The 27,234-nt window shown below is 42.1% G+C and overlaps 1 protein-coding gene across 2 annotated transcripts in view; it reads right to left on the bottom strand.

Annotated features, from left to right (window-relative positions):
• si:dkey-234i14.2 (heterogeneous nuclear ribonucleoprotein C) overlaps nucleotides 1-27,234 on the bottom strand; it is a 63,872-nt gene that overhangs the window by 12,453 nt on the left and 24,185 nt on the right. Inside the window, exons 1-2 of one of the 2 annotated variants that reach the window (XM_034581230.1) lie at nucleotides 23,585-23,674; nucleotides 21,277-21,352 (exon numbers count right to left, since the gene is read on the bottom strand). In XM_034581230.1, the coding sequence (XP_034437121.1) occupies nucleotides 21,277-21,344 (68 nt within the window). In that variant the 5' untranslated portion in view covers nucleotides 21,345-21,352; nucleotides 23,585-23,674. Of the gene's footprint in view, nucleotides 1-21,276; nucleotides 21,353-23,584; nucleotides 23,675-27,234 lie in introns of those variants that run through there. The other variant, XM_034581229.1, reaches the window with a different exon arrangement.

Below are 27,234 nucleotides of genomic sequence, written 5' to 3'. Positions count from 1 at the left end.
ATACAAAACAGAGAGGAAGTGCAGCGTCCAATGATGTTTGTGGGTTTGTCACCATATGGGTGAAACATTGGACATACAAGTCATGTGAATAATTGTTAATAAAAATATTGTTTATGTTTAAAGGTCAGCAAATATGAAAAAAATAAAAATAAAGTTGCCAGACAACAAAGTGAAAACTGTTGAGCAATTTGCGTTAACAGATGAGATCAGACACATTTTAGAGCTATTTTAGAGATATAACAGCTCGTATTCCACAAAATATTGAAATGAAAACAACAAGATTGTTCAGGTGACTTATTTCGGGAGAGTTACATAACACACTCACTGTCCTTGACATCTTTGTATCTGTCACAGAGCGAGAGTTTGTGGCTGCAGTCCCCTGATGCTCATCTCCTCCATGAGACAAACATCAGGGGACTAAAACCGAATTGCACAGACAGAATAACACACTTGTACAAATATACAAAGACAAACATGTCAGCGTTGGGAGAAGACCAAACCTCTCAACCTCTGTGTGTTTGTGTGGATCTGAAGTGTGGACCTATTTTGGAGTGGACTGTAATCATGTCTCCTCCAGTGTTACTCTCCGGGACACTTCTCTGTCTCATACCAGCTGGTTTTCACTGCCAAATTATTTATAACAAGTGCTCATGTCTGAACTACACGTGTGCCAAGGATCCAACTTAAGTTCTGCCTTCACACTTTGAAATAGTGAAATGTGTTGTTTTAGCTCATTTTGTCAAACCATTTGAAACATATTGATCCATATGCTTTCCAGGACATAAAATAAAGAGGTGTGTATTTCAGGTAAATTCTTCTTTTTCACCCTCCACCAGCTAAGAAAACACGGAGAGGCACGAGAACAGAGGAGGAGAGCAGCAGTAACTCCACAGCTCCTCAGCTGAGCCGAGCTTTCTGTTCTCTAAGTGAAGTCTGCCTGAAGAGAGAGAGAGAAAATAACAGCTATTCTCCGAAATCCTCTCTGAGGGAGAACTAAGCTGCTGTTCACTCTCTGCCTGTTCCTGTCCCAGTGGCGTTCACACGTTTACCTTCATCACAGTGGAGTCTTCTGGGCTTAGAAGCAAACAGAATAATTCATATTTGTTCGCAGTAAATACATTTTGTAATGTGAAGCTTTTATTCTGTTTTTATCCCTGTATTTGTTGTTATTTTAATGAGGCTGAATATATTACACTTTGCAGGATTTCACTTCTACTTTACTCTTTACATCAATTATTAGCAATAAATGTTAAATAACTGTTAAATGTTATATGTTAAATAACATATTAGGTTATTAATTTGTAATGATAGTTGGGTCATTGGAAATGTCACCGTGGTGCCGTAAATATCTGTAATTAACAGATATTTAAATGTGATCCATTGTAGATAAATCTGTGACAGGTAAGCGTAGCCTCCATTTGGACTGTATTTACATCCACACTGAGCAGCCAAGTGCCAGGGTCACTGTGTATCCTGAGCATAGCTAAAAATGTGTGTGTGTGTGTGTGTGTGTGTGTGTGTGTGTGTGTGTGTGAGAGAGAGTGGGAGGGAGGAAGAGAGAGAGGGAGAGAGAGAGAGGTAGATGGACAGCAGGGTCACTAAAGGCTAATTAATTTCTTTTTCATAATTTCTCAAGTGCCAAAGCAATCCATTATCATGGCTGGCCATAAATCATTTCAGCCTCAGCATGCCTGTGTGTATGTGCATGTGTGTGTGTGAGTGTGTGTGTGAGTGTGTTTGTGCATTAGGCAAAGACAAGTTGCTTTTTGTGAACAAAGATTTCCTCCATCGTGCACACGGAACAACCACCAAAGGCAGAAACCCATCAGAAAAACCTTTAAGGTGTGTGTGTGTGAGAGAGAAACTGTGTGAGATGAAATATTATAGATGTAGTTCAATTGGCTTAGAGCCTTGACAGATGCAATTTAAATCTCACTGACAATAAATCAAAGTGACACTTAATGTGTGATTCTTGTTTTCTTGATTGTGGTGACATCAAATCATCATTTCTCACTACCAGCTCTTAGTAATCAGACTGGACAGTTAAATGATTATGAAAGTTAACAGTATGTTTACAAATGATAGTGAGCAACAGCAGAAATCCAGCTGTTGCCTGAAAGTAACCACAGAGATGGCGAAAAGCAGACCAAGGTTTGTGTCTGTTTTATTCCATTACATCAGAAGTGCCACAAATGTAGACCTGCTGCTGGATTTAGAAAAACATCTTAAAAGCAGCAGCTAAGTTTAGGTTCTATCTGAACGTCTTGCTAAGTAGATTTCAGCTAAAAATAGCAAAATCTCACCCAAGTGAAGAGCCACATCTGCATCAATCCTCGGTGCCTTGAATGGATTTGAAGGTAAATCTTGGAGTTTGAGTGGGAGCTTGTCCCATTTTTCTCATCGCAGCAGCTAATGACAACGTAATCTTTCTTTACACATCTCCTGTACATGCACATCATGTTCCCGCACACCCGTGACTTTGTGTAATTAGGTGTGCACAGATACACACACCTACTGTCAGATATATTACTCATACAATCCATGAAGCAAAGTGCAGCGTTACACTAAAACCTCCCAGAATTAATGAAATTTTGTGTCATTCGTCATAGTACAAAGAACGAAGAAGGAATTAGTTCCAGTTACTTCATTTCAACACCTATTATGTTCTTCCCCTTCTCTCCCTCCCTCTCTCACTCTCTTTCTCTCTCGCTCGCTCTCTTCCATGAAAATGTGATGGCCATTAATTTACATTTGCATGCGGTGAAGGACAGACGTGTTTAACGACTGTGCTCCACTGAGAATTCAGATTTATTTTAACATAAGTTTGTCCCTAAATCAGGTTGGAAGCGGCAGGTGAAGTATGATGGATTTCCAGATCATATAAAAAGCAGGTGTGAATATTGCATTCATCACTAGTAATGAGCCGTTAAGAGGAGAATATATTGAATCTATGCAGGAAAACCCACGTGGGCACGGGGCGGAAAGACCCAGGCCAAACTGCATGGGTTTCAAACCAAAACCCTTCTTGCTGTAAAGGAAACAGTGCAAACCACTGTACCACCATGCTGCCCCCAATCTATTAATATAGAAACACATTGTTTGTGTGTCGGGAAAACTCCCATCGAGCAATGTGGCAACAGATTTATGATCGCAAGTCTCATGTTATACATGTGTTGGCGTTTTTATTAGTGTTTATAGGCTCCCCATTGTGTTCCATTATGCACTGTACCCACACCTGTTGTTACATTATTAGTCACATGAACAAATGCAGACAGGCTGTGAATGATGTTGTGTCAGTTGGTCGTGATTACAAAGAGGCGTTCCTAATGTCTGTTGCTACCAAAGGATCTGATGCTCACGTTTTGCTCTCTCAAAATGAACAGTGTAATAAACAGGACAGGTTCCAAAGATATGCCGTAAAACAGTAAAACTCAGAAAACCAGATCTTCTCCTCTTTCATCCAGCCATGTCTTCGCCTGTTAAGAAGCAGTTTGATGATGAGATGTTCTCTCCTTTAGAGTGTTGAGATATTTATCCACACACTGAGCTGATGAGTCACAGTTTTCTTTCAGCTGGTTCAAACCAGAGACTGTATATAAATATGAATGACACGTCTCTACTTCCTCCCTCTCTCCAGAAATGTCAAAATATCCCGGACAAACGCTGCCAGTATAGCAATCGAGGTATTGAGGTCCAGACAATACACATGCTTGACCAATCCCGAGCCAATCTCAGCTGTCAATCATTATGTTTCACCCCGTTTTTAAAGCATCAAATGATTAAAACTAAAATTGCTCGAAAAGTAAATGTAGTTTAAGTAAGAACTACTTAAAATGTCAGAAATCATCTTTGAGAAAAATCTATTCCACGTGTACTTTCACTTTTTAGTTTGATCCATCTCCCATCAACTAACATGGAGGAGACCTATACTGCAGCCACCCACCAGGCGGAGATCAAGATGCTTTGGCTTTTGGGGAGCATTTATGTCGTCCATCTTTAAATACAGTCTATGGTTCAAACTAACTACGACAAAGCACAGGAAGCACATTACTCTGCATTGACCTCACTCCATTATCTAGTGTGGATAAGAAAAAAATTAAGGTGATCACCTGTCAAGTAGAACCCCAAGGTGATGTACCTCAGTTTATTTCTAAATTGTGTGAGGAAGAAATTAGATTTTGGGGATTTTTCTTGTTGCCCAGCCATAACATCAGAAAATATTATTTGTGTTCACGGACTGACTGTTAGAGGAGAGACAGAGGGAGACAGAGCAGAGACACCACGGGATGTTGAGGGTGAGTATGATGAAGATGAAAGCGTAGCAGCTTTGATGGGGGACGAAGGGAAGATGAAGGAGATGCTGGCAGCTTGTTCTCCCTCTCAAACACTCTCTAAGGACAAAATCTGAGCTAATCTACTCCCCCTTAGCCTTTCATTTAATCACTGTCGCTCCTATTCTCTTCATTTCAATCACATTCAAAATCCCTTCTTCTGTCTCTCTTGTTTTTTAAAGCCACGAGTGATGCTCCATTTACGCCCCTCTGCATTAAATACACTGAATATGCACATGGTCAAAATTAATAACAAAACTGTATGGTATGTTATAGCTCATATGGAGTCATATCATTTATGTTATTTGTATCACAACGCACCATCAATTATCTCTAGTTTAGAGTCTGTTCTAGTTTAGAGTCTGTTCTAAACCTGTTTGTTTGGCCTGTGGCGATGCTGGTTGCAGATTTCTTTCTGAAACAGTAAAAGGGACCTGCAGTTACTGAGTCGCAGCGAGAAGAGACCGACTGCAGGACTCAGTCCACGAAACCACGAAGCTACGCCACTGCTGCTGCATAAAGAGCTGTTCACCTGTTTATTGAAAGTTCAGTGAAGCTCGACTCATGTAATGGAAATTTACTTGATAACTTCTTAGTTTATGCTTACAGCAGACATTTCAATCTAGGGTACAGCTCAACACAAACTTTATGGTGCACCCACTGTCTAGCATGTGAGCCCATTGTCTATTCATGTCTTGCAGAAGTTGATCCTGATATCACCTTATCATGTGACCTTTTGCTCTACTCTGGTTTAACTGTGTGTGTCCTTTGTTTGAAGAACTCAGCTGACACCCTAACCATACATGATACTATTTCCTCTCCAACACATTTAGGATGGAGCCTATCAGTCACACCTTATCAGACGATAAGTTCCAGACACAGAACAATACATTCACACAGCCCCCTCTTCGTATTTTTGGGTCAGGAGGAGACACTTATGAGCACAGACACTTCACATTTCATCTCACTTGCAACCTCCACCTTGCCTGTGTGATCCTTTCTGCAGAAAGCGTTTTACAAATAAATTTACAAAGACAACTTGTCTCAGAACCTCGTTTGTTGACCAAAATTTCCACCACACTCACAATCGTCAATCAGGAGTAAAAATCTGTCTTCAAACTTAAATAATAATATGACATTTATTGGGATAATTATCGATATCGACTGATGCAACATTTTTTATCGTGATATAATTTAAAAAAGGACTTAATCCCCCTGGTTCAATCGCAGACAATATTAAAAAATATATATATTTGGTTGCATCATCTATAAATAATTGTCTTCCGAATTATTGTGATATATACAGTCAATAACTTTCACACATGTGGTAGCTTTCACGTTTCATCCTGAGGGAGACTTAACATTTGACAAGGAGCATCTTTATTATTTCCTGATTACCCACTTAAACATGCAGCGATCACACACTCTGCTGCTTTAATCAATGGCGTGAAGGAAAGCAGCCGATCAATAACACATCACCATGTAATCTGCTCCTTGACATCCATTACTGCTTGGCCAACTGGTTTGCTTCATTCGGATATACTGCATGTACCACAGGGCAGTGATATACAGCTACAGGCCGTAGCACGAGAGGCAGTGGAGTAATGGAAACTCGTGGAGCTCATAGATTTATATCCTTACATGCATCAAGGTTAAATAATGGCCTTAGAGCAATTTATTAAGTCTGAAAATATATGGAGGTTTATGTGTCAGATTGCACTCATCGTTCTTCACTTTGGTTTAAGTGTCTCTGAATGGCTGACGGCCCTTTAGATTTGATTGCAGTCATACCATCAGAAAGAGGAGCTCGAGAGCAGTGGGCTAAGAGAGTGCAGCTGGGGGAGACCTGCTGCATCATGGGAGCAGAGCTGCAGCCTCAGAAGCAACACGTATCACGCCAGGGACACACCGGAGGCGGAGGCGCCAATTCTCGTGCGAGCAACCGCCTGGCTATTCACACCGGAAGCGCATTTCTCCGTGCCGCTCAGCCCGCGATTCTGTTTGTTCTGCTACTTTGTAATGACACATATAGCTGATATTTGTCATGAGTAAGTAATAACTTAATACTTAACATGTGACTTCCTGGATAACAACTGTAGTACATGTATGTCTACTTCTTGAGCGCATATATTACAGTGGATGGGCAGAGGGGGAAATTTGGGGGGGAAATCGGGGAAATAGAACGGCAGGAAAATCTAAAGTATGGGATGCATATTTGATCATTAATATCATATATAATATATCATTTATATTGTTTAAAATAGATTTTCAGTGGGTTTTCTGGCACGATTCGCCCGAACAGACGCCGAAACCATTGCGCCGGTGTGAACAGCCCAATCAATTAACATGGCCGCCGAAAGGAAGCGGACAGCATTTCGTGGTGCTTCGCGACGCTTCCACCACTGCTGTGTGCCTGGCGTCAGACAACAGGGAACTGGAGAGTGAACCACAGAGGAAAGACATTTTCCTCTTTGATCAGAATAAATCCTTTATGTAGCCTCATAGGTGTGCAAGAGCTCTTTAACAGGTAGAGATGTTCCAATACCAGCATCGGATACTTCCAAAAAGGCCGGGTCGGGCATCCGTGAGCACGCAAATCTATGTGCCAACCTGATACCACGTCTTTAAAGTTAAAGTATATTAGTTTCACACAGATAGAACTGCAATTTTCTTTTCCTGGAAATCACTTCTTTGCTGCTCCAAAACGGCAGCTGCACTGTACTGCCACTGGCAAGTACTGTTTTTAGAGTGTTGAAGAAGAAGTGATTTTCAGTAGTGTAGCGTTAGTCAGGAATACGGTCATATTTCATGCTGGAAAGTCCCACAAATAAAATGGCGACATGCACCACTTGCAAGACTTCAGTTAAAAAGCTATTTAAAGGTAGTAATTGTGGTGTATTTTCAGTTATGACTGTCAAACTAGATAATAAAAGAAGTTCTAACCTGAGCCAGGTCATACACCCACGACAGCAACCATCATTTCCATACAGTGTTAGAAGCATACAGCAGTTGAAATACATTATATAAGTTGTTAGCTTTTTTAATGCACTGGTACTTGATCGGTAAGATCGGCCGATGCGCAAAGTGCAGGTATCGGTATTGGGAAAGGAAAAATGGTATTGGAAAATCGCTACCGACATGAGTGGATAAAGTGGAGGGGAAAGGAGCCGAAGAATGAGCGAATGGAGAGTTTGTGGAAGAGACAAGGAGGAAGGGGACAGAAAGAGAAATGAGTCAGATTCTCCCACAGCTGTCAGGGTGTGGACATTCCTGACTGATGCAGCGGGCTCGTAGGATCAGCCAAGGCAGGCACGAGGTGTGGCAATTCAACTGTCATCGTGAAACAGCCTGTGTTTTAATGTGCCGGAGAGCCGCTACAACTGATGGGAAACTGAAATACATCAGTTCGACACAACTGAGTCATTGAGGAGAGTGTATTTAAATGCTTTCCCACATAGGACAGAAGACAGTTGCCCAGTTCAGACCTGGTATTAACACGAGTCCTGAGTATATCTGTTCACACCAGGTATTAAAGACCATCCTGAATGTGTCTCCTGTGACCACTTGTGATCGAATCTCACTTCCTTGCTATGTGGCCCAGCCTGCATTTGGGTTCACACTAAGAAAAAAGGCTCGATCTTGTCTGTAAGAGGAGATGAGACAAGAGGAAGGAGAGGAGACAAGAGGAAGGAGAGGAGACGAGAGGAGATGGAAGGAGCTGAGGAGAGGAGAGGAGAGGAAAGAGAGGAGACGAGAGGAAGGAGACGAGACGAGATGAGATGGAAGGAGCTGAGGAGAGGAGGGGAGACTGTTAATTGCCGTGGACTGTCGAAACAAAAGATTAACATAATCTGCCTTTCAAATCAGACACTGGTTTCTGCTGTGATTAAAAGCCCAAATTAGCTTTTATATTAATTGCTAATTTAGCGATCTTGCAGGACAGGGTGTAAATAAATGAATCAAGCTGCCCGTGTTCTGTTGTCGCAGATAAAAAAAAAATCCCCTCATAATGTAATAATGTATAATCCAATCTGATCAGATGCAGCTGACCTCTGTTTGACGCTGGAAAAAAAAAGATCACAGCGGCTGAAACTCCAACCTATGAATTTAAATCACTGAAAGACAGTATAGCCTACATTTCTGTGTGTGCTACAGTGAATTCTATGGAGTGTACAGTATGTGGGCGTAGGTATTTCTTCACAACATAAATATGTGCAAAAGTGTGGGTTTAACTCTGTGTGTATGTGCACTGCAGAATCCCCTCAGTAGCGTTGATGATGTGGCCTAATCCTCCTGGAGGCACAGTGTTTGGAATGGGATAAGTCTGATTCTTCTGTGTGACTTAAGACCATCTGCAACAGCACAAAACAAACTGAGCCAATGACGCTTCTTTATACATTTTGTTTTTTTTGGACCAACTTAGACGAGGTCTTCAGAATTTCAGCTTGTAGTGGGAAAAGAGGGCTGGTTAACATGTCATCTTCCTATTATTGACGCTGTGCACGTAAATACCTCCTCATACATGTATATATGTGGCCTCTCTGCAGGAGGGCCAACCGCTTTAGCTCGTTGCCATTCATCAAAAGTGCCGGGTCTCGCTGGGAGCAGTAATTGGAAATTTCAGAGTTCAGGACACTTAGCGCTAATTAGCTGCATTACACAGCGGTAAGGTGACGGGTGACATCCAGAGGCCCCTCCCCCCGCACCCATTCCCCGTAAAGAGCACGAGGAGCATGGATATCAAGGCGCTTCCTCTAACAGGGGTGACTATCCCCGTCAAAACTGGCTAATACAGCGCAAAGTTAAAAAGGTTACCCGAGGCTGCCCGGAGTAATTAATCCTTCCAGCCTTTTCAACTCTGTTGAGCTCCTGCATCGTCTCCGTGTCCTGAACTGTGCTGTTGTCCTGAAATCATTGAAGAATTAAAAGCTAAAAGTCCTTTAGGCTCAATCGCATGAAGGGCAAAGCAGCACGCGCTAAAATGAACTTCTTTGCTTCCATTAAAAGTAAAAAAGACAAGACCTTTTCACAAAAATGCCAAAGGTTTTGGTGTGTGTGTGTGTGTGCGCGCGTGTGTGTAGCTGTGTCTAGTTTGACTTTGTCATCCTGCAGAACAAATCCTCTTCTTCTATCGGACAGCGACAGAGGATCAGAACATTTAGGGGATATCTAGAGCAAATAATAAGCTGCCATTCAGAAAGGGTCTCCTGAGAGCTGTCTGTGTTTTTAACTGTGATCGACAGGACTGACATTTGCTAAGTCAACCTCACACTGCAGTCTGCGATCCTCACTGGGCAAAAGTTTAACCTCAGCCAACAGCGGCCGTGCTCTGTCAACAACCTCCCTGTGTTTGCCTCATTCTCGTTAATGATGGAGAAGGAAAGAGGCTGAGGAATCAAAAGTGAAGACAGAGAGATGTGGTAAAAGGAAAGGGGGGAGACATGGCTGCCGATGGTGACCCAAGGGTCTGTGCTAGTTTCGGACTCAAGCCCTTTTTCCACTGGTCACCAAACCCACTAATACCCACTAACATCTGGCTTCTGTCTACAATGGGAAAGGATACAATCGGCAAATGACTCTGCAGTATTTTTATCAGCTCCGATCAGCAGTGATGGAAATGTGACACCCGGGTGAATGCGCTGTTTTGGCAAGACAGCGAGTTGAGAGAGCTTCTCAGTTTGTGACGTCAACCATGAAGCACCGGGGAAAAACTGTGAAGTCCACTGACAATGGTGAAGGAGGGACCAGTGCCCATGTCGTTTAAAAAGCAAATGCACATGTGCCCCGTCTGAACACTCATGGGTGTGTTGGTGTTAAAATGAGGCGTGGTCAGGCCTGTTGTTGTTGCTGCAATATCTTGGTGCTTTCAATCGACAAAAACCTCAGTGGTGGGGTATTTAACTGTTATGTTTAAAATAGTAATACGCACTTACACAGGCGGGTTGCAGTATGTGCATACACACTACTTGTAGCACACAGGGATGGTCTGCTTGTGCGCTTTAGACCGTGCACTTAGATTGTTTAAATAGAGCTCAATGTGTCCGTACGGCTGTGAGAATAACAGTGTGGTAGTGCAGTGAAGAGGCCATTAGTAGAATTTTGAGATCCAAGAAACATGCAGCCGAAACAAAACACTAAAACAGAAAGTCCACAGTATTAGAGAAAGTATGAGGACAGAAGATTTTCAATAGCATGTATGCCATCCTAACAATCCTTCTGATAAATGTAGCTTAAACACATGTGGTTGTAGTATGGCTCTGTAGGAAATGTATGTGAATATGAATGTGCAGGGCTGACTGGACACAGTATTGAGATTATAGAACAAATATCAGTGATGAACTACTTTGATTTGCCATTTATTAAAATGTTTGGACTGCATACTGCCCCATATATAATTTTAAACTTCAACAACCTTTTGTTTGGTTTTTCCAGAAATAATATTATTTCATTTTTAATATTATATTGAATTTGTGATACAATTTTACACACTGGTTATTTTTTTATACTGAACGGAGCTCTTATGGTGCGTTTAGACAGAACAAGGCAGCGCGGCCGATTTGTCCAGGGCAGAGCAACTTGGTGTGACGATGCAACCATGCAAGTTTTTCAACTTGATCTTTTCCTGGGACTTTACAAATCATAATCATAAATCATAAACATTCAAAAACAAGAGGAAAAAGACAGAATAGAGAGACATAAAAAGATGTTGTAGATGTACCAAAGCACAAAAAACCTGCATGTGTCGCTGGCCATAGGTGCACGTGTGCCCACTTCCACAATGACTGAGATATAAAAAAAAACATAACCATGTGAACATACAGCTTTACTAATCTAAAAATAATACATGTACTGTAAATATTTTTGTGTGTGTATTTTGACGAAAACAAGAAACACTTCTACACACGTGTCTGTTGCAAGCTACAGCACAGACAACATGGGTACAGTAAGTCCGCTTGACATTTGGGGCAAATATCCGAACAGTTCAGTTTCTGCTTGACAATGGTTTAGGGTTCCCAATAAAATGATATTTAAGTAACAGTAAAGGCTGACGTTTGACATGTGGTAGTTATAGGCTTTTGTTATAGGGTAATGAAATCCGTGAACGGAAGGTCGTCGTATAGACAGGATGAAGGGCATTCATTGGTTGGTATCGCAGGTTAGACTGCAAGAATAAATGAAGTGTGAAACTGTGGGGAGGTTGTTAAGTGTGTGTGTGCGTGTGTGGAGGCCAAATGTCGAGGAGCATGTCTGGCCTGTCTTTGCAGAAGCATTAATTAACATAAGCTGGTCATCAGAGAGTTTATGCACTTGGCACCGAGGCAAGAGGACAGCTAAACCACACCAGGGTGTCCTGGTAATGATCTGTCTTTGAATTTGCATCTGTCTTGGTATCACGGCAGCTGATTCATGGGAGGTGCTGGTTTCGATCCCCAATGAGACTTTTTAAATTATAAGATATGTTCCGCTAAAAACTTTTTACCTGAAATTCACTGAATGCTCCAGTTTTTACAGGGAGACAATTATTTGGAATCATGAGCGCTGGCACAGTCAGCTCACTGTAGTGCTGATAATCACTGGGGTCATTGTAGTATTCTTTGGCACACGCAGCTACTTGTACCCACACACTCGCACTTTTTTTATACACTCACACACTCATCTTCTCTCCCTCTATTCCCCCCCACTAACCCCCATTACCCCTCAGTGCTGACAGAGAGCTTTTCCAGTCCAGGCCACAGAGAAAGGTCTCTCATGCTGCCTCCCAAATGCTGACTTGCTCAAACACCCTGACGCTCAGCCCTCACTCTTTTCCACTGCACTGCCCGTATCGCTCCCCTCACCCCATTTCTGTGTCACACTGCAGCTCTCTCTGACGTCAAAATGAACTTTGAGTTTCCTGTGCGTTCTGGTCCCTGGCCCTCGTTCTGTTAAGTTGCTGCCAGCTTCAGGTTCTGGTGACCCACACAGCGATGAAAAGTGAGAGAAAGAACAAGCAAAGTCCACAAACATTTGCCTGGAACATTGAGGCGAGGGGAGGTGTCTGGGTAGCTCATGCAGAATTTCTACGACGTTCTACAAATTCCACTGCGGAATGCACAATGAAGCAAACATTTTGCATCGAAAGCCTGCCAGGATAGAGATGGTTGGAGGATTTTTTGTTGAGTTTTCTGACCGAGGCTTCGCAGTGATCACAGTGTAAACAAGTGGAAATAATTAGCAAATAAACTTTCTGTTACAGAGGCAAACTTGAAAATTTGAGCCATTTTAAGATATAAACTCTGGAAAATGTCTGGAAAATTAGGTCTGGATATTTTCCGGACTTTGCCTCTCACATATAAAGAACGCAGCAGGAGATTGTTCAGGTCAGATGTGCACTTATTGCTAAAAGCTGCATGGATCACACCTCTCTTTCACCCTGATGCATCAATTTGCAATTTGTTAAAAACATCCTCAACATTTCGGTCATTTTACTTGGGGGCTGGGAGAAAAACTTCACGAAAATCCCAGAGCAATTGACTGGGACATTTGCCTTCTCACATACAGAACCTCTGGAAAATTTCAGGAAAATGTGCGGACTTCAGCTGCATCTCGGCTGTGGCTAAGAGGGGGCCGGTCGTCCTCCAACCTGAAGGTCGGCAGTTCGATCCCAGTCTTCCTCATCTGCATGCCGAAGTATCCTTGGGCAAGATACTGAACCCCAGTTGCCCCTCATAGATGCACTGTATGAATGTGGGTATGAATGGGTGATTGGCAAACTGTACTGTGAAGCGCCTTGGGTGATCATCAAGACTAGAAAAGTGCATTATAAATACAGAGCATTTACCATTTATCTCTGAATGCAGCTTTAGAAACACACACGTGATACAGTGATCACAACACTCAGGAGTCTACAAAGATTCAAAATTACCTCGAGTAGCAGGACTTTTCATTAGAGCACACACAGTCACTGAGTTGCTACACTCCTGTGCTGGACTTTCCACGTGCTTCCAGAGATTCTGTTTGGCGAGAGTCACTTTTGAATGATTGTTCATATGGTTTTATTTTTACTGGGCCTGGAGAGGCCGGCTGCTCCCCTAAGCTGACTGACGCTCTAAATGCAAGACGGTATATTGATCGTCTTTCCTCCGGCCTCTCACACAGCCTTGCTGAGGACACATTAAATGTGTTATAAGTCATTAAGAGCTCGAGGCCTCAAATCTTACCTGTCTAACCTAAAATATATTGACACATTGTGCTCGCACAAAGTTTTTATTTTTTAAAGGTAGCCTCTGGGTGTGTGTGCTGATGCCGGTGCAGAGGGTGTGAGAGCTTGTGTGAGCCAGTTTGTTTATGTGACTGTGTCTATACACAGTATCTGTACGGTGCTGAACACTGGGGAGCATGTGTTGTGTGGGGGTTGTGTTGGGTACACGCAGAGACATACTGTGTGTGTGTGTGTGTGTGTGTGTGCTTGCATGCAATTGCCTGTGTGTGTGAGTGTGTGTGTATACAGGGAGCAGGCTCGTCCTCTTGCTGCCCCGGGGGCTCAGAGCCTATTTCCTGTTGTGCAGTGTGATAAGTTTCCCTGTCAGATCCTCCCAGCACCACTATATTTCTGATAAGCTCCACTGCTAGTTTTCCCGACCTCTGGCACAGAGATCAATTTGAGATTGATTCAGAATGCCCTGCTGGGCCGAGCTGGAAGATCAATTTGAGATGGATTGTTCCCGCCAGGGGGCCAATGACACGCAGTGCAGTGCTCACTTGCTTTGCCTCCTTTGCTTTCCTCACCCCTCACTGTTACTCCTTTCTCCCTCTGCATTTTTTCTCCGCTATCTGCTCCTCTCTCTTTCAATTGTTTCACACTTGTCCTCTGTGATGTCGTTCACTCCGTGTTGCACCCTGCACATTTGCATCAATCCTCATCCATGCCTCCATTTCTCCCTCTCCCATCTGCTTCCCTTACTTTTCTCCTCCCAGCGTAGGGTAGTCAGTGTAGGGATAGAGATGACTTCATTAGCAGAGGGACCAACTCCTGCAGAGTGATAAGTCTGCAGGACAGGGGAGATAGCTCATGTGACTTGCTATTGCACACAGCCACAGAATATATGGATATAAACTACCATGCACACATGCACACACACAGTGACACATAGAAAAACATCTTTTTGATTTTCTCAGTTATGTGATCGGGGTCACTGTTGCCATCATGCTCTGAGCTACTGGTGTCACCACCACCTGCTCATGACCTTATCTCCACAGAACATGATTTCCACCACCTCCCTCCCTTTCCTCATACCTCCCCTCCCTCCATCCACACGTCTCCTATCTTCAGTTGTCCTCTGCCGTCTCGGAGGCTTTGGCTGTGGCCCCCGACACCAGCAGGTGCACTCTCCTCCCTGCTCTGACCTTTTCCCCAGCAGTATGTCCACCTCTGACTGCACTGACCTTTACCTATAGTACTGCCCCTCATGTCGTCTCCCACAGGAGCAGACCGTGGACAGCGAATCCTCTGTGCATCCATGCAGAGAGAAATCCGACAAATGACAGGAGGAAAATGAAAACAGCAAAAACGAAAGCAGCAGTTACACCCTGAAATTGCTGCTGGAGTGAAAGGGGAAGGTACATCAGGCTTTGGTGAATAGTTAGTGGGCTGTTTTTGGCCATGGCACAAGCAAAAACTGCCACCCAATTGATATGCTTGCCATTCAGGGTCCCTGGCTCACCCACAAAGGGATAGTGTGTGAGGACGCTGTCGAGGCTGCGAGCTTCAAACAAAATCGTGCGCACAAAGTGTCATGTGAAGTAATTTAAAGGCAAATATTTGTACTGTAGCTGTTCTACACTGCCACACTCTAAGACAGGGTGAAAAACCTGTCATCATGGAGAGTTGACTATTCACAGCAACTGCATAGCTACAATTACTGCTCCACGTTTCTATGCCACCAACAATCACAAGAGTTTAGTTTCCATGCATTTTTTTCTAGATTCATATGAGGTCACTGTGACCTTTGACCATTGAAATCGAATTAGTTAATATTTCGTTCCAAGTGACAACTGGTCAAAATCTGAAGAAATGCCGTAAAGTCAGACTTCAGATATCATGTTCAAGAAGCCAAGTTCATGTTTTTGAGGTCACAGTGACCTTGAGCTTCGACCACCAAATTCTGATCAGGTCATCGTTGAGTCCATATGAAAGTTTGTGTCAGATATAATGATATTCCCTATGGGTGTTCCTGATGAATCACATTCACAAGAACATGAGATCACTGCGACCTTTGACCACCAAAATCGAATGAGTTCATCTTTGAGTCCAAGTGAACGTTTGTGTCGAATTTGAAGAAATTCCCTCAAGATGATCTTGAGTTATTGAAGAGATCAGACGGACCACCTGAAAACAGAGTCCTGTTGCCGGCACACAGGAGTACAAATGTTTACAGCAAAGATAATTAAATAAGTCTATGTGTAACTATCAACGTTATTTCTTGGCTCATAATCAAAACTATCTTGGTCAATAACAGACCTGATACATTTATTTGAACAGGATCACATACTCCATGTCTGTACAATCTTATCTTTGGAAAGGACTCACAATAACACCAACCATTGATTTCATGTCACACTCAAATCTCGTTGTGTTGGGAATGAGAAAGTTTCATTCTCGTTTCACAGTTTGTCATAAGAGCTGATTGGTCACGTTGTGTCTGACATGGCCAGAACAACACTGCTGCTCACAAAGCAAACACTGATATATTATTCACACAGGCCCAGAACTCTCTCCACACTTCATTAAACTTCATTTTACAAATGTGCCGACATAAGCAGAATGCTCTTGCTATTTGTGAAAAACTAAATGGCACGAAATTCATCACTGTGAGCTGCAGTGTACTCTCAAGTGCTTTTCAATGTACAACAATGAACAAGGAAAACCACGGTCCCGCTGCAGTGGGTGATTTTTCTCCTGTATGTATTTTTCTTGTTTTATTATTGACTTTTTCAATATGTATAAGAACAATCAAATATCAAGTACGCACTACAATGACTGAATGTGGTGGCCTGCAGGATGTGTTTTGTACCATTCACAGAATCACACAGCACCAGTCATGAGCTCACATCACACTCCTGCATGAATCATGAGGAACCACTTCACATCATAACCTGACAGCCACACTGGAAAGAGGGTAACAAGCACTATGTCGTCTCTGTATTTTATGGTTATTACCTTTGTCAAGGACGTTATGTTTTTGTCTGTGTTTGTTTGTGTGTTTGTTTGTGTGCATGAACATGGCCCAAGGACGAACCTGTCTATTTTGGTGCGGATACAGGATTTTTTTTGCCCATCTTCTTCATCATTGTGAGCTTTTTCAACATTTCCATGGATTTCTCACAGAACATTCATGGATCTTACTGATACACATGTTTATGAGAGTAATATTTATGAGTGGGTGTCATTTGGTGCAGATCCCCCAAAAATGTGTTAAATGTATATTCATATGGGCACTGGTTTGTTAGTTAGTTGTTTAGTAGGATTACAGAAAAACTGCTGAACAGATTTCCACAAAACCTGGTGAAAGGATGGAACATGGGCCAAGAAAGAATCCATTAAATTTTGGATCTGTACAAAGGTTCGGATGCCAGAATATTTTTTATAACTTTGTGTAACATTGCTAGATAGAGTGTTTTTTAAAAAAACATTTTGACCAATTTGCCAGCGAATAAATCATGGATCTTGAAAAAAATGTTTGGGGAACTAATATTTATGGGTGTGTGTAATTTTGGGCAGATCCAAATAAAAATCAGGATCTAGTGAATGTGCTTTCATAAGGGGACTGTCGAGCCTTTGCTGAGGAAGGCGCTCTACTGAGTGCCATTCTAGTTTTATGGGTTTTTCCAAGCAAGAAAATGTTGTACTAGCTGTCACAGTAGGAATAAATGAATGTGAATGTAATCATAGTGTATTAAATGATTAAATACATCTGCCAGTATGTGGCCCTGTTTAACATGCACCTCATATGTTTAAATAATGGTTATAGCTTGTAAAAAAATGCCGTGATGTGTGTGTAGATTTAGCTGTGGGTGGGTATCATAGCAGCTGGCAGGCAGACAGCTGTGTTGCGACAATCAGAGTGATGTTAGAGAAACATGTCCAGAAATATATGTTGTTTTCTTTAGTGCAGATTGCCTCTGTTTGCCCTCTCACTGCCTGTGGTGGTTCACAGATGTCAGCTGGCCATTCCTCAGGCGACACACACAGGAACAATTGAGATGAAGAAACATGTGACTGAAAAAAATACAGCATACAGTAACTTCACAGATCTATTCCCAACGCTGGAACATTGTCTGTAAAAGAGGATCATTCTGTTTTTTTCAATTTATTTTGATAGTTTTGGCCTGAACTAGATGAGATATATGCCTGCTGTGGACGAGAGGAAAATGGGACTTCATTCTCTAACCCTGTGTGATCATCTACTATTCTTCTTCTCTCATCACACATCTTTGTGGTGATGCTGACACATTCCTAGATCTCAGCAATTCCCTTAATGAGTACAAAGTTATTGAAAGCAATAAAAATAACGGCCAAAACCATGTCAATAAGACCCACACTGTAATAAACTGGAGTTATCTTTAATTAATCGCCCTAGCATGAACGCATGTGACCCATTTCCTGTCAACCTCTTATCATCCTTGTAATATCTCTCATCATCAGATTAGGCTTCAAGTTGTGTCCCACTGTGTCTCACATAGGACAAATCACCCACTGCTCCTGACAACTCGCACCATGATGCCCCCACCTCTGCTGCTCCCATCAGCCTCTCTGAGCCCATTTGACAGATGGTTCTACTGCAATGTTTCCGTCCTAACTCAAACTCGCCTCTGACCGGCCCCACTGACAATTAAAACCGATGAGAGAATATTAAAAGAAGCAAGTGCATGGAGAAATCAGACGAAAATAACAGCGACCAGATGCTCACTTCACATTCTGAGTGTTCAGGCCAGTCCCCTCTCCGCCCTCTCTCTGCCTTGCTACTGCTCCTCTCCACCGAGATGCAAAGTGGAGCAGTTATTAAAATGAGCGCTTTAATAACCCAGACACAGGCTGATCATTTAAACTGAGGAAAGCTACGACCGCGAGTAGCTCCGATTTAATGTCTGAACAAGGCCGATATTTGTATACAGACACAGGGTCGCCCCCGGTATCCTTGCTGGCACATTGGAATGACTTCCATTCATTTTGGAGAACCTAACCAAGACTTTTACCAATCCACATTTCCAAGCTTTGGTCCTCTTGAGATCTACTGGTCCTGACAAGGTCCAAAAGAGGGAGCAAAAAACAAGTATACAAAGACACACACTCACACAAACACATTCTAGTCCCTCTATCTTAGTGAGTGCACTCACTGGCAAAATGCATTCCCTTGCCCCTTTCCCCTTATCTTAACCCTCACCACTAAATGCCTAACCCTAACCTAATTCTAACCCTAAAAACCCTTAAACAGCTAATTGAAAGGCCAAAATGTCCCCACTGTCCCAAATTGTCCTCACGCCGTAGTTGTGAGCTCAAAATGGTCCTCACAAAGATATCTGTACACACACACACAGGACTCTTCCTCTGGCACCTGAGCCTGACTATACAGGCCACACACTACAGTGAACTTTTGTAGTAGTGCACTGGAGCGCGTAAAGGCCGCGGCTGCAGCAGCATCTGGGCTGTGAAACGCACGCCGCTCCCTCCACCCAAACCCTCCTACCACAGCTGGGGCTCGCCAAGCTAGAGGGGAAGTGTGACAGTCAGGAAGCGTGAACGATAAATGATGACAAAACCCTCATGTTGTCTGGGGTCGATGTTAAGCAAATAGCCAGGGGAAAACACATGAGAGAGAGCCAGTGGGACGAGTAGCTGGGGGTGGAAACATGCCTGCCATCGTGAGACAAGATATTACTGGGAATACATGAACATACATTCAACATAAAAGCTTTTATTGGGATTAACTGCAGATAGAAGTTGAAATTTTTGTTTTTTTTAAGCTTGATAATACTCTTTTTTTAAAAAAAGCAAGAATAACAGTTCAACTGCTGGCAATGTGAATGGTGTTGCATCAGTAGATTACACTACTTTCTTCGACATGGGTTAGAAAGTTTTTCAGAAAGTAATCTAGGCCACAGGCGGTGTTTAGCTTGCCAGCTCGGTGAGAACAGTGGGAGGAGGGAGGAGACGGGGCACAGCGCTGGCAGCAGCACAGAACAGGATTATTGGAGTCTGGACAGAGAGATTTTTGGTGGCTGTCGCTACACAATTTACATTTGTGACATGCGCTATATTGTAGTTTCTGTCTCTAGGAAATTATCATGATTGTTTGTGTCGGAGAAAGAGCTGTCTCTTTAGCTGCAAAACGCTTTGCTGTGTCCAACAGCTAGGTTGTCATTGGGTGCTGAGCAGACATTATTTAATTAATTTTAATGCCTTTTTGCTGCAAACAGCTGCCTGTTGCCGAAAATAGCTCTATAAGAGTTGATTAGACTGAACCAAGAGAGCCTGCGTGTCACATCTGAGAAAAATCACGGGCCCAAGCTTTGCCAGGGCCGATACCTCAGGTGGGCTCCATTTGTGGTTAGTCATTTAGTGTGCCAGTGTGTGTGTGTGTGTGTGTGTGTGTGTGTGTGTGTGTGTGTGTGTGTGTGTGTGCATGGTGTATGACTAAAGCTCATTAATGCATGCTTGCACGCGGTTGAATAACTACATGGCTGAATGGGCAAATAATGTTTGGGGGTTTAAGGTTAGGCAGACATGGTCAGAGGGAGCACAGGCGGAAAGCTACATTAACTGTTCTCAAGGACACACTGGGGACATAATATAAATAATATTGTACACTGGAATATGTATACAACTATATACAACTGTATATCTATATAGAACTGCATGATTTGATGAACTTAACAGAGGGACAGGAAAATTGAACTGTCAGGAACAAAAAAAAAGCATCAGTATTTATCGTGATGCTGGAAAACATATGTGGAGTCCCAGTTACACAGAAGCGCATAATAATAATAATCACGTTTGCTGATTATGCTCGTGACAATCTGTTCATATTTATTTCCTGCTCTTGCTCATATTCCTAACCCCACTCTGCATTTTGGTGTCCTCAGGCAGATGTCCTGCAAACTATTCCAAAATTATTTATTATGTTTACCCAGGCTGCTTTAATGTGAGCATCTCTCCTCTCATTGTCAGCAAAAAGCCTTGTGCCTGTATGGATGCAGCCATTTTCATTATAATTTTTTCGGCATCTATACTCTATGTTTTCACAAACCCAATATATATTCATCCTTTTGCATACTGTTATTGATTTAGTGATGCTTCCTAAGTGCATTTTCTTTTTGTTTCTGCGTCGTGTACAGTATGGCGGACGATATATCGACATGCAGTGGAAAATGTACTAAGAGCGGAGAAATGAGAATCAAGCCTCCCACAGACGCAGAGTATTTTCTGTGCTTTATGTTCATTAGCGGAGCTCAAGCCTACAGAGCTGCAGCTGGGGCACAGGGTGCAGTGCAGTTCAAGGGGAGAGTTGGGGGGTGAGAGTAATGAAGGCACGGATGAATTCAAACAAGTCCACACACTGTTACGCTGTCTCTCTCACCAGCGATCCAAGCATGCAGTTAATGTTAGTGTGGCTCTATGGCGCCGTATCGAACCGCCAGCAATAAAGAGTAATCAACCCCAATCATATGTGTGTGCTGCATTAACAGATGGATTCAAACATTGAGTGATGGAGACAGCACCTCTGGCTAAAATCGATACCAGCTTACATTCACAGCTCGTATAAGGCTAATAAGGAATAATACTGCACTGATTACAACACTAAGGTGCAGCTATTGAGTTACAGATAAAGGGGCTCCAGCAAATAACAGAGTGCATGATTATCTCGGAGTGTGCAGGGGTGGGACTGTGTCTGTGTTTCCTACTCACCCGTAAGTGGTGTTGCTGGCTCTCTTGCTCCCCGCCCTGGAGCGGCCGGACTTCAACTCTCCACTCATGCTCGTGTCTGCATAGAAGAGCAACCAATTAACGTTGTGGTGATACAGGAAAGAGCATCACTGCAGGGCTACAAAGCCCAGGCTCACAGAAGCTGGTTCACATGATGAACTAAGCTGTGCACTGTCTGCTCGCGTTCAGCCTCCACTCACTTCCTCTCTTTACTTCAACAAAATGAACCTAATCTGGTGTAGCTGTAGTCATCATTTGACATGATAATGACTGGAGGGCTGGCTAACACTGACAGTGGCTGTTTTTCTTGTCCATCCTCTATCACTCTCCATTGATTGCTTCTGCCACTCCAGACCAGCTGTTTACGTTTTTTGTCTCCAGTTTGCATGCCTACAAAACCAGGTGCAGCTTTAGAGACAAAGCCAAACCTTATTTCTCTGTATTTTGTATTTCTTTTCTTTGTATAGCTGTTTTCAGGCTGTGTCCGAAATCCCTCACTAATCATTATATATTGTAGTGTACTATATAGTGAGTCCGCCATTTTGTAGTGGTGTCTGAATGTTGTCGTTGAATGACGTTTTTTATTCCCTATATAGTGCACTCATTGTTGCCCACAATGCGTCGTGAAAAGTAGTGTACAACCGATGGTCACTAACCGAGCAATATCTACCATCATGCATTGCGTTCGAGACGAGAGGAGCGAGGGCAGCAGAAACAGCCTGACCTGTCGTATAATGTTAATTTGAGCAGAGCAACACATCACAGCACAAACTGCGGGAAACTAATTTATTTCCACATTTAAATATGGTCATTCTAAGTGTAAAATAAACGATTAAAATTTGCAGGCATTTTTTTCTTCTTTTCCCGATGAGCTCACTGTATAGTGAAGCAGGGAACAGTGGCTGAGTGATTTCAGACACAGCCTTGAACTCTGGAAAATGTCCAGACCCAATTATCTGGACATTTTGCTGAAATGTAACATTTGTAAATGTGTTTACAAGGACAGGACAATGTTGGGGAAATACATTTTGCTGTGGATATCTCATATTTCATTTACAGCACATAGGCAGAGACATCTGCCTATGACAATTAAGCTATTTTCAGACATGAATCCTTGAAAATATCTGGATAATTGCGTCCAGACATTGGTCGGGAGTTCTCCTTTTACATATAAGGAGTGTAGGGGGAGATTATCCGGGTCAGACGCTTTCAAAACAACAAGAAAATGTCAAACACCCTTTTGGCCCTTGTGCTAAAAGCTCTTGTTGTCCTCATTGTTCCAATTTGACGTCTTCCTTAGTGTCTTCTACGAGTATGTCTCTCATCCGGAGATGTTTGTTTTTTCTATTGGGGACATTATCCCACTGGCTCGCTGTGAATTATCCTGCTGTATTCTTCTCACATGGGTTCACTCAGACATTTTCCAGACAGTTTACTCAGGGAATGGCAGGAGAAGTTCCAGATAATATCCGGATTGCCTCAGCATGAAGTCCAGTGCATGTCTGAAAGCAGCTTGTGATTCTCCATCAAATACCTCCATACATATGGGACAATTAACAAGGATCCAAGATGTGCCAGCATAGCAGTGTTCAGGAGAGGAGAGGAGAGGAGGAGAGGAGAGGAGAGGAGGAGAGGAGAGGAGGAGAGGAGGAGAGGAGGCCAGACTGACATGGACAGATGGGTGGTGAATGGAGCGTGACTGGGCCAGCTGCACGTACACTCACACAGCGTGGCTGTCAAATGGCTGGAAACTACAATTAATTAAGTATGGATCTGAATGTGTGAAAAGAGGTTTGGACACGTGTATGTTCCTTTACCTCCCACAGCAGAGATCACTCTCTGGCAGTTTATAGTCAAACTCCTCAATGGCCTCTCTGCAGCCAACAGAGCTGGTGACGACCTGACCTCGGCTGCTGACACACTACAGAAACTTAGACTTCAGCTGATGTGTGTGAATGTTTTAGGAATGTCCGGATTTTACCGTAACCCCGGTTTTAATAACCGTCAGAATTGTAAAAACTGCGCCATCTCACTATGGCGTGTCGCATCTCGTGAGTCACGGTGTGTGTGTGTGTGAGAACACTGAACTGAAACGTTAGTTGAGAAGAGGAAACTGAGGTAACAGTATTTCCACCAGCGCTGGACTAACAACTCCATCGGAGGAGTTCACAGCGAGAGGAGAAATGTTGTTTACTTTCGGTTTCTGACCAGAAGGAGCGGCTGACACACAGACACACACAGACACTCTCTTCCTATTAACCATTATAATGTAGTCAAGAGTTTACTTCACCTATACTGAGAGGTAGCAGTATAATAAGGACACGAAGAATGTGCTTGAAGCAGGACAAGTTCACAACTAATCAACACTACGCTCCCAATACAGAACAACTTCCGTTGGTGACCCTTCAGAATAAAAGTATGCTTATGATGACAGGAAACACGGATTCACTGACCAACCTTCCACAATAAGGCAACTAAATAAAACAGCTTCCATAAATTATTTTTAAATACCCAAACGTTACACAATAAAATAACTAACTGGATATAGTTGATGATAATAATACATATTTTAGTTCATTAGCTATATTATTAGCTATATATTGCTTGTTGTGTGCCTTTTTCCTTCTACGATAATTGTGGAAACCGTGATATTTCCTCTGACAATAATCGTGGTATTTCATATAATGACATCCCTAGAATCTATGCACATCTGGACTCCCAGAAATTACTATTGTATAGCAATAGAATAAGGTGCATCACACACAACTCGTTAAAAGCATCCTGGACTCTTTCCTGTCCGCAGACTTGGTGTGAAAGGAAAACACAAAACTGTGTATTAGGTATTTTACTGAGCAACAAGACGTCTGTATGACAGACTGCATGATGGCACAGAAAGAGAGGACAGGGCGCTGCTGAGTCTCACGCTACAGGGGCCAAACATCAGGAGGTAATCAGACTACTATTCTGTAAACAAAATCCTATACGGTACAATTAGCTTCTCTAGCTTCACACACACACACACACACACACACACACACACACACACACACACACACACACACACACACACACACACACACACACACACACACACACACACACACACACACACACACACACACACACACACAGAGATTAACAACTTGGCCACTTAAACACACATACAAATCCTTTTAAGGCATGGCTTCAGTGATTACTCATATCAGTAACACTAGATTAACCTACCCCTTCTAATCACTATACAAACAATTATTAATGCTATATAAAACACTATTATGTAGTTGTACACATACATAATAGCATTGTTTTTTGATGTGCAGTATTTGTCAAAATTATAGGTCATAAATCCCACCTCCTCCATGTTACTGGATGGGACATGGACCAAACGAAAAAGTGGAAATACACATCAAATAGATGTTTTCTGTCATTAAAGGTAGTCCAAACGGATGCATCTTCAAGTGTTCCTTTATCCGATAACTTTTGTGTTATTTAGTTATTTATGATAAAAAGAAGGAGTGAAACCTCATGGTTGACAGTGGAGACTGACTCATGATTAGTCAAGCGCATGTATCTACGGAACCTCATCCCCCATCGCTACTGCATTGATTCTGGCTCATAATGTGCAGGAAGGCAGCGTTCATTTACAAAATATTTAAGCTCCATTTCTGGATAGTTGGAGGAAGTAGAGACATGTCGTCCAAGCTTTATATTGTTTTAAAACCCTAAATAGGGGCCATTGCTGGCAAATGAGTTTAGTTTATGTAAAAAGATTAAAATAACACTTTTTTACTAACATTGCTAATCAAGGTTGGTGTGATTCTCACTGTAGAACAACAGAGACAAGCCCAAGTAACTCCAGCTATAAAAGGACACATGGATCAAACAATAGTCCAGCATGTTTTTAAAATAGGAGCAAAGGGCACGAGAGGACACATCAAGGTCACACACGATCAGTTGTAATGAGCTCTAAAGTCCCAGACACACAGTTTACAGTCTGTCACCGTGCTTCTTATCAATGCATGCCAGGTGCCAGACAGTCGCGTCACACCGAGCCAAAGTAAGCGCCGACTTAATCACACTACCTGGAAACAAAATCACACAGTAACAATGTGGAGAAGCTCTACAGGGCGCTGCAGCCCCTCAGTATCCACCCTGCTGATGATGTGTACTTTACCAGCTCCAGGAACGCTGGTCTGTCTTATATGTTTAGTGTACTTTCTTTCAGCTAGATATTTCATGAGGTTTGTTATTATTATTTAATGTTTGTATGTTTTTTAAGAACAGTTCATCAATAAAACTTCACAGAGAGGAAGGAAAGAAAGAAAGAAGGAAAGAGAAAAAAAAGACTTCACAATTTTGTGCATGGTACTAAATCATAATTTTCTTTCATTTTACTTCTAAATCACAAAACTCGATTCAGAACAGAACATTATGTTTCAGCTGATGACTCGCACAAAAATTGTTTTTGTGCTTTTTAAATCTAAGAAAAAAAGCCATGTTTTGTGAACCTCCTCTGACATTTTTCTTTTTTTTTAAATGTTCCATCCAAAAACACAAAAATATGTAGCAATTATGTCTGAATGACTGCGACAGTAATTCAAACAAAGTCAGCTGAGGTTGTAAAACTGATTTCACTGCTTTAGAAACCATTCCAAAAATTGTTGAAAAATTATGCTTCAGTAAGATATTTTTCTGAGCTTTACTTTTTTCCCCATATTTTTAATGGTTTAATTCTAAAACATACTATCGTCTCTAGTTTCTATATATATTTTTTTATTGTATAGCGACAGTGCTCATTAATTAACAGACACAGATACTGTAAATGAGCCAAAACGTACTGTACAATTTTCATCATAAACAAAATAAATTTAAATTAAATTACCGATTATGTAGAACTACAAATCTCTATGATTAATTCATGTTCGTTATGCATAACATCAACACTGACAGTACAACATTCCCATGACTAAAACACTACGGCCGATAGAAAATAGCAACTAACCCACAATTAAAATACATTATAATCAATATGTTATATGTTTAGTTAATTGTGTAAAATGGATTTCTACACCCGTTTATTTTTCACATGTATTTAGCCTTAAAATAATGAATTTGTTGTACTCTGTACTCTATGCTCTGTTGCATCCCATCATGCACTTCAACACTTCATAGATCAGAGAAAGACCATTATAGGCTGGTTTCCATATTAATGTGCACACAACTTTTTAGTCCTCACTTGCCACAGAATGTATTTTTTGTTCACTTGAAAGAGAAAGTGATTTGTCAAATGTGGGAGTAAAACTAGTGTGTGCTTGCCTCTCCTTTGCTCTGTGTCATGCTGCATCTTCTCCGTTTCATGCACCTCAACTGACCTCAGGTCAGAATTAGCGCCAAGCGATGATAGTGAAGCATTCATTTACACTCTCAGGGCTAAATCCCAGGCATCTCTGTAATCGTAAAACATGGATTATAATCCCAAAGGATAAAGAGAGCGATTACATGAATGGATGGCATTTTCAGAGTGATGCTTGTGTGATCTTTACACGGCAGCTGTGGAAAAAGATGCAAACGAAAGCTCTCTCTTGCATCACAGTTGGAAAGATACAGTAGTACTATCTCTATACACTATATATATATATATGTCTCATATAGAGGCTAAAAGATCCCACAATACAGTAAAACAACTCATAGACAGAGAAACACTTTAACTGTCCTGTCTCTGCAGACTTTGCTTTACCAGACGTGCAGCTTTGTGAGCAGAGATCTATTTCTAAAGCTATTTCGAGTGTCGAAGTTGTGAGAAGTACACGTCTGGTTTCATTTAGTGAATATTTAATCTGCAGGAATATGAAATGTGTATCTTCACTCCGTCACCACAGAGTAGGATTATAACATAATTAGACCAGTGGTTGTTTCTGTCTCACAAGCCTTTACGCCCGC

Source organism: Hippoglossus hippoglossus, chromosome 3, assembly GCF_009819705.1.
Source record: "Hippoglossus hippoglossus isolate fHipHip1 chromosome 3, fHipHip1.pri, whole genome shotgun sequence".
In the NCBI taxonomy this organism is placed as follows: Eukaryota; Metazoa; Chordata; class Actinopteri; order Pleuronectiformes; family Pleuronectidae; genus Hippoglossus; species Hippoglossus hippoglossus.
This window is presented reverse-complemented; position numbering and strand designations above follow the sequence as displayed.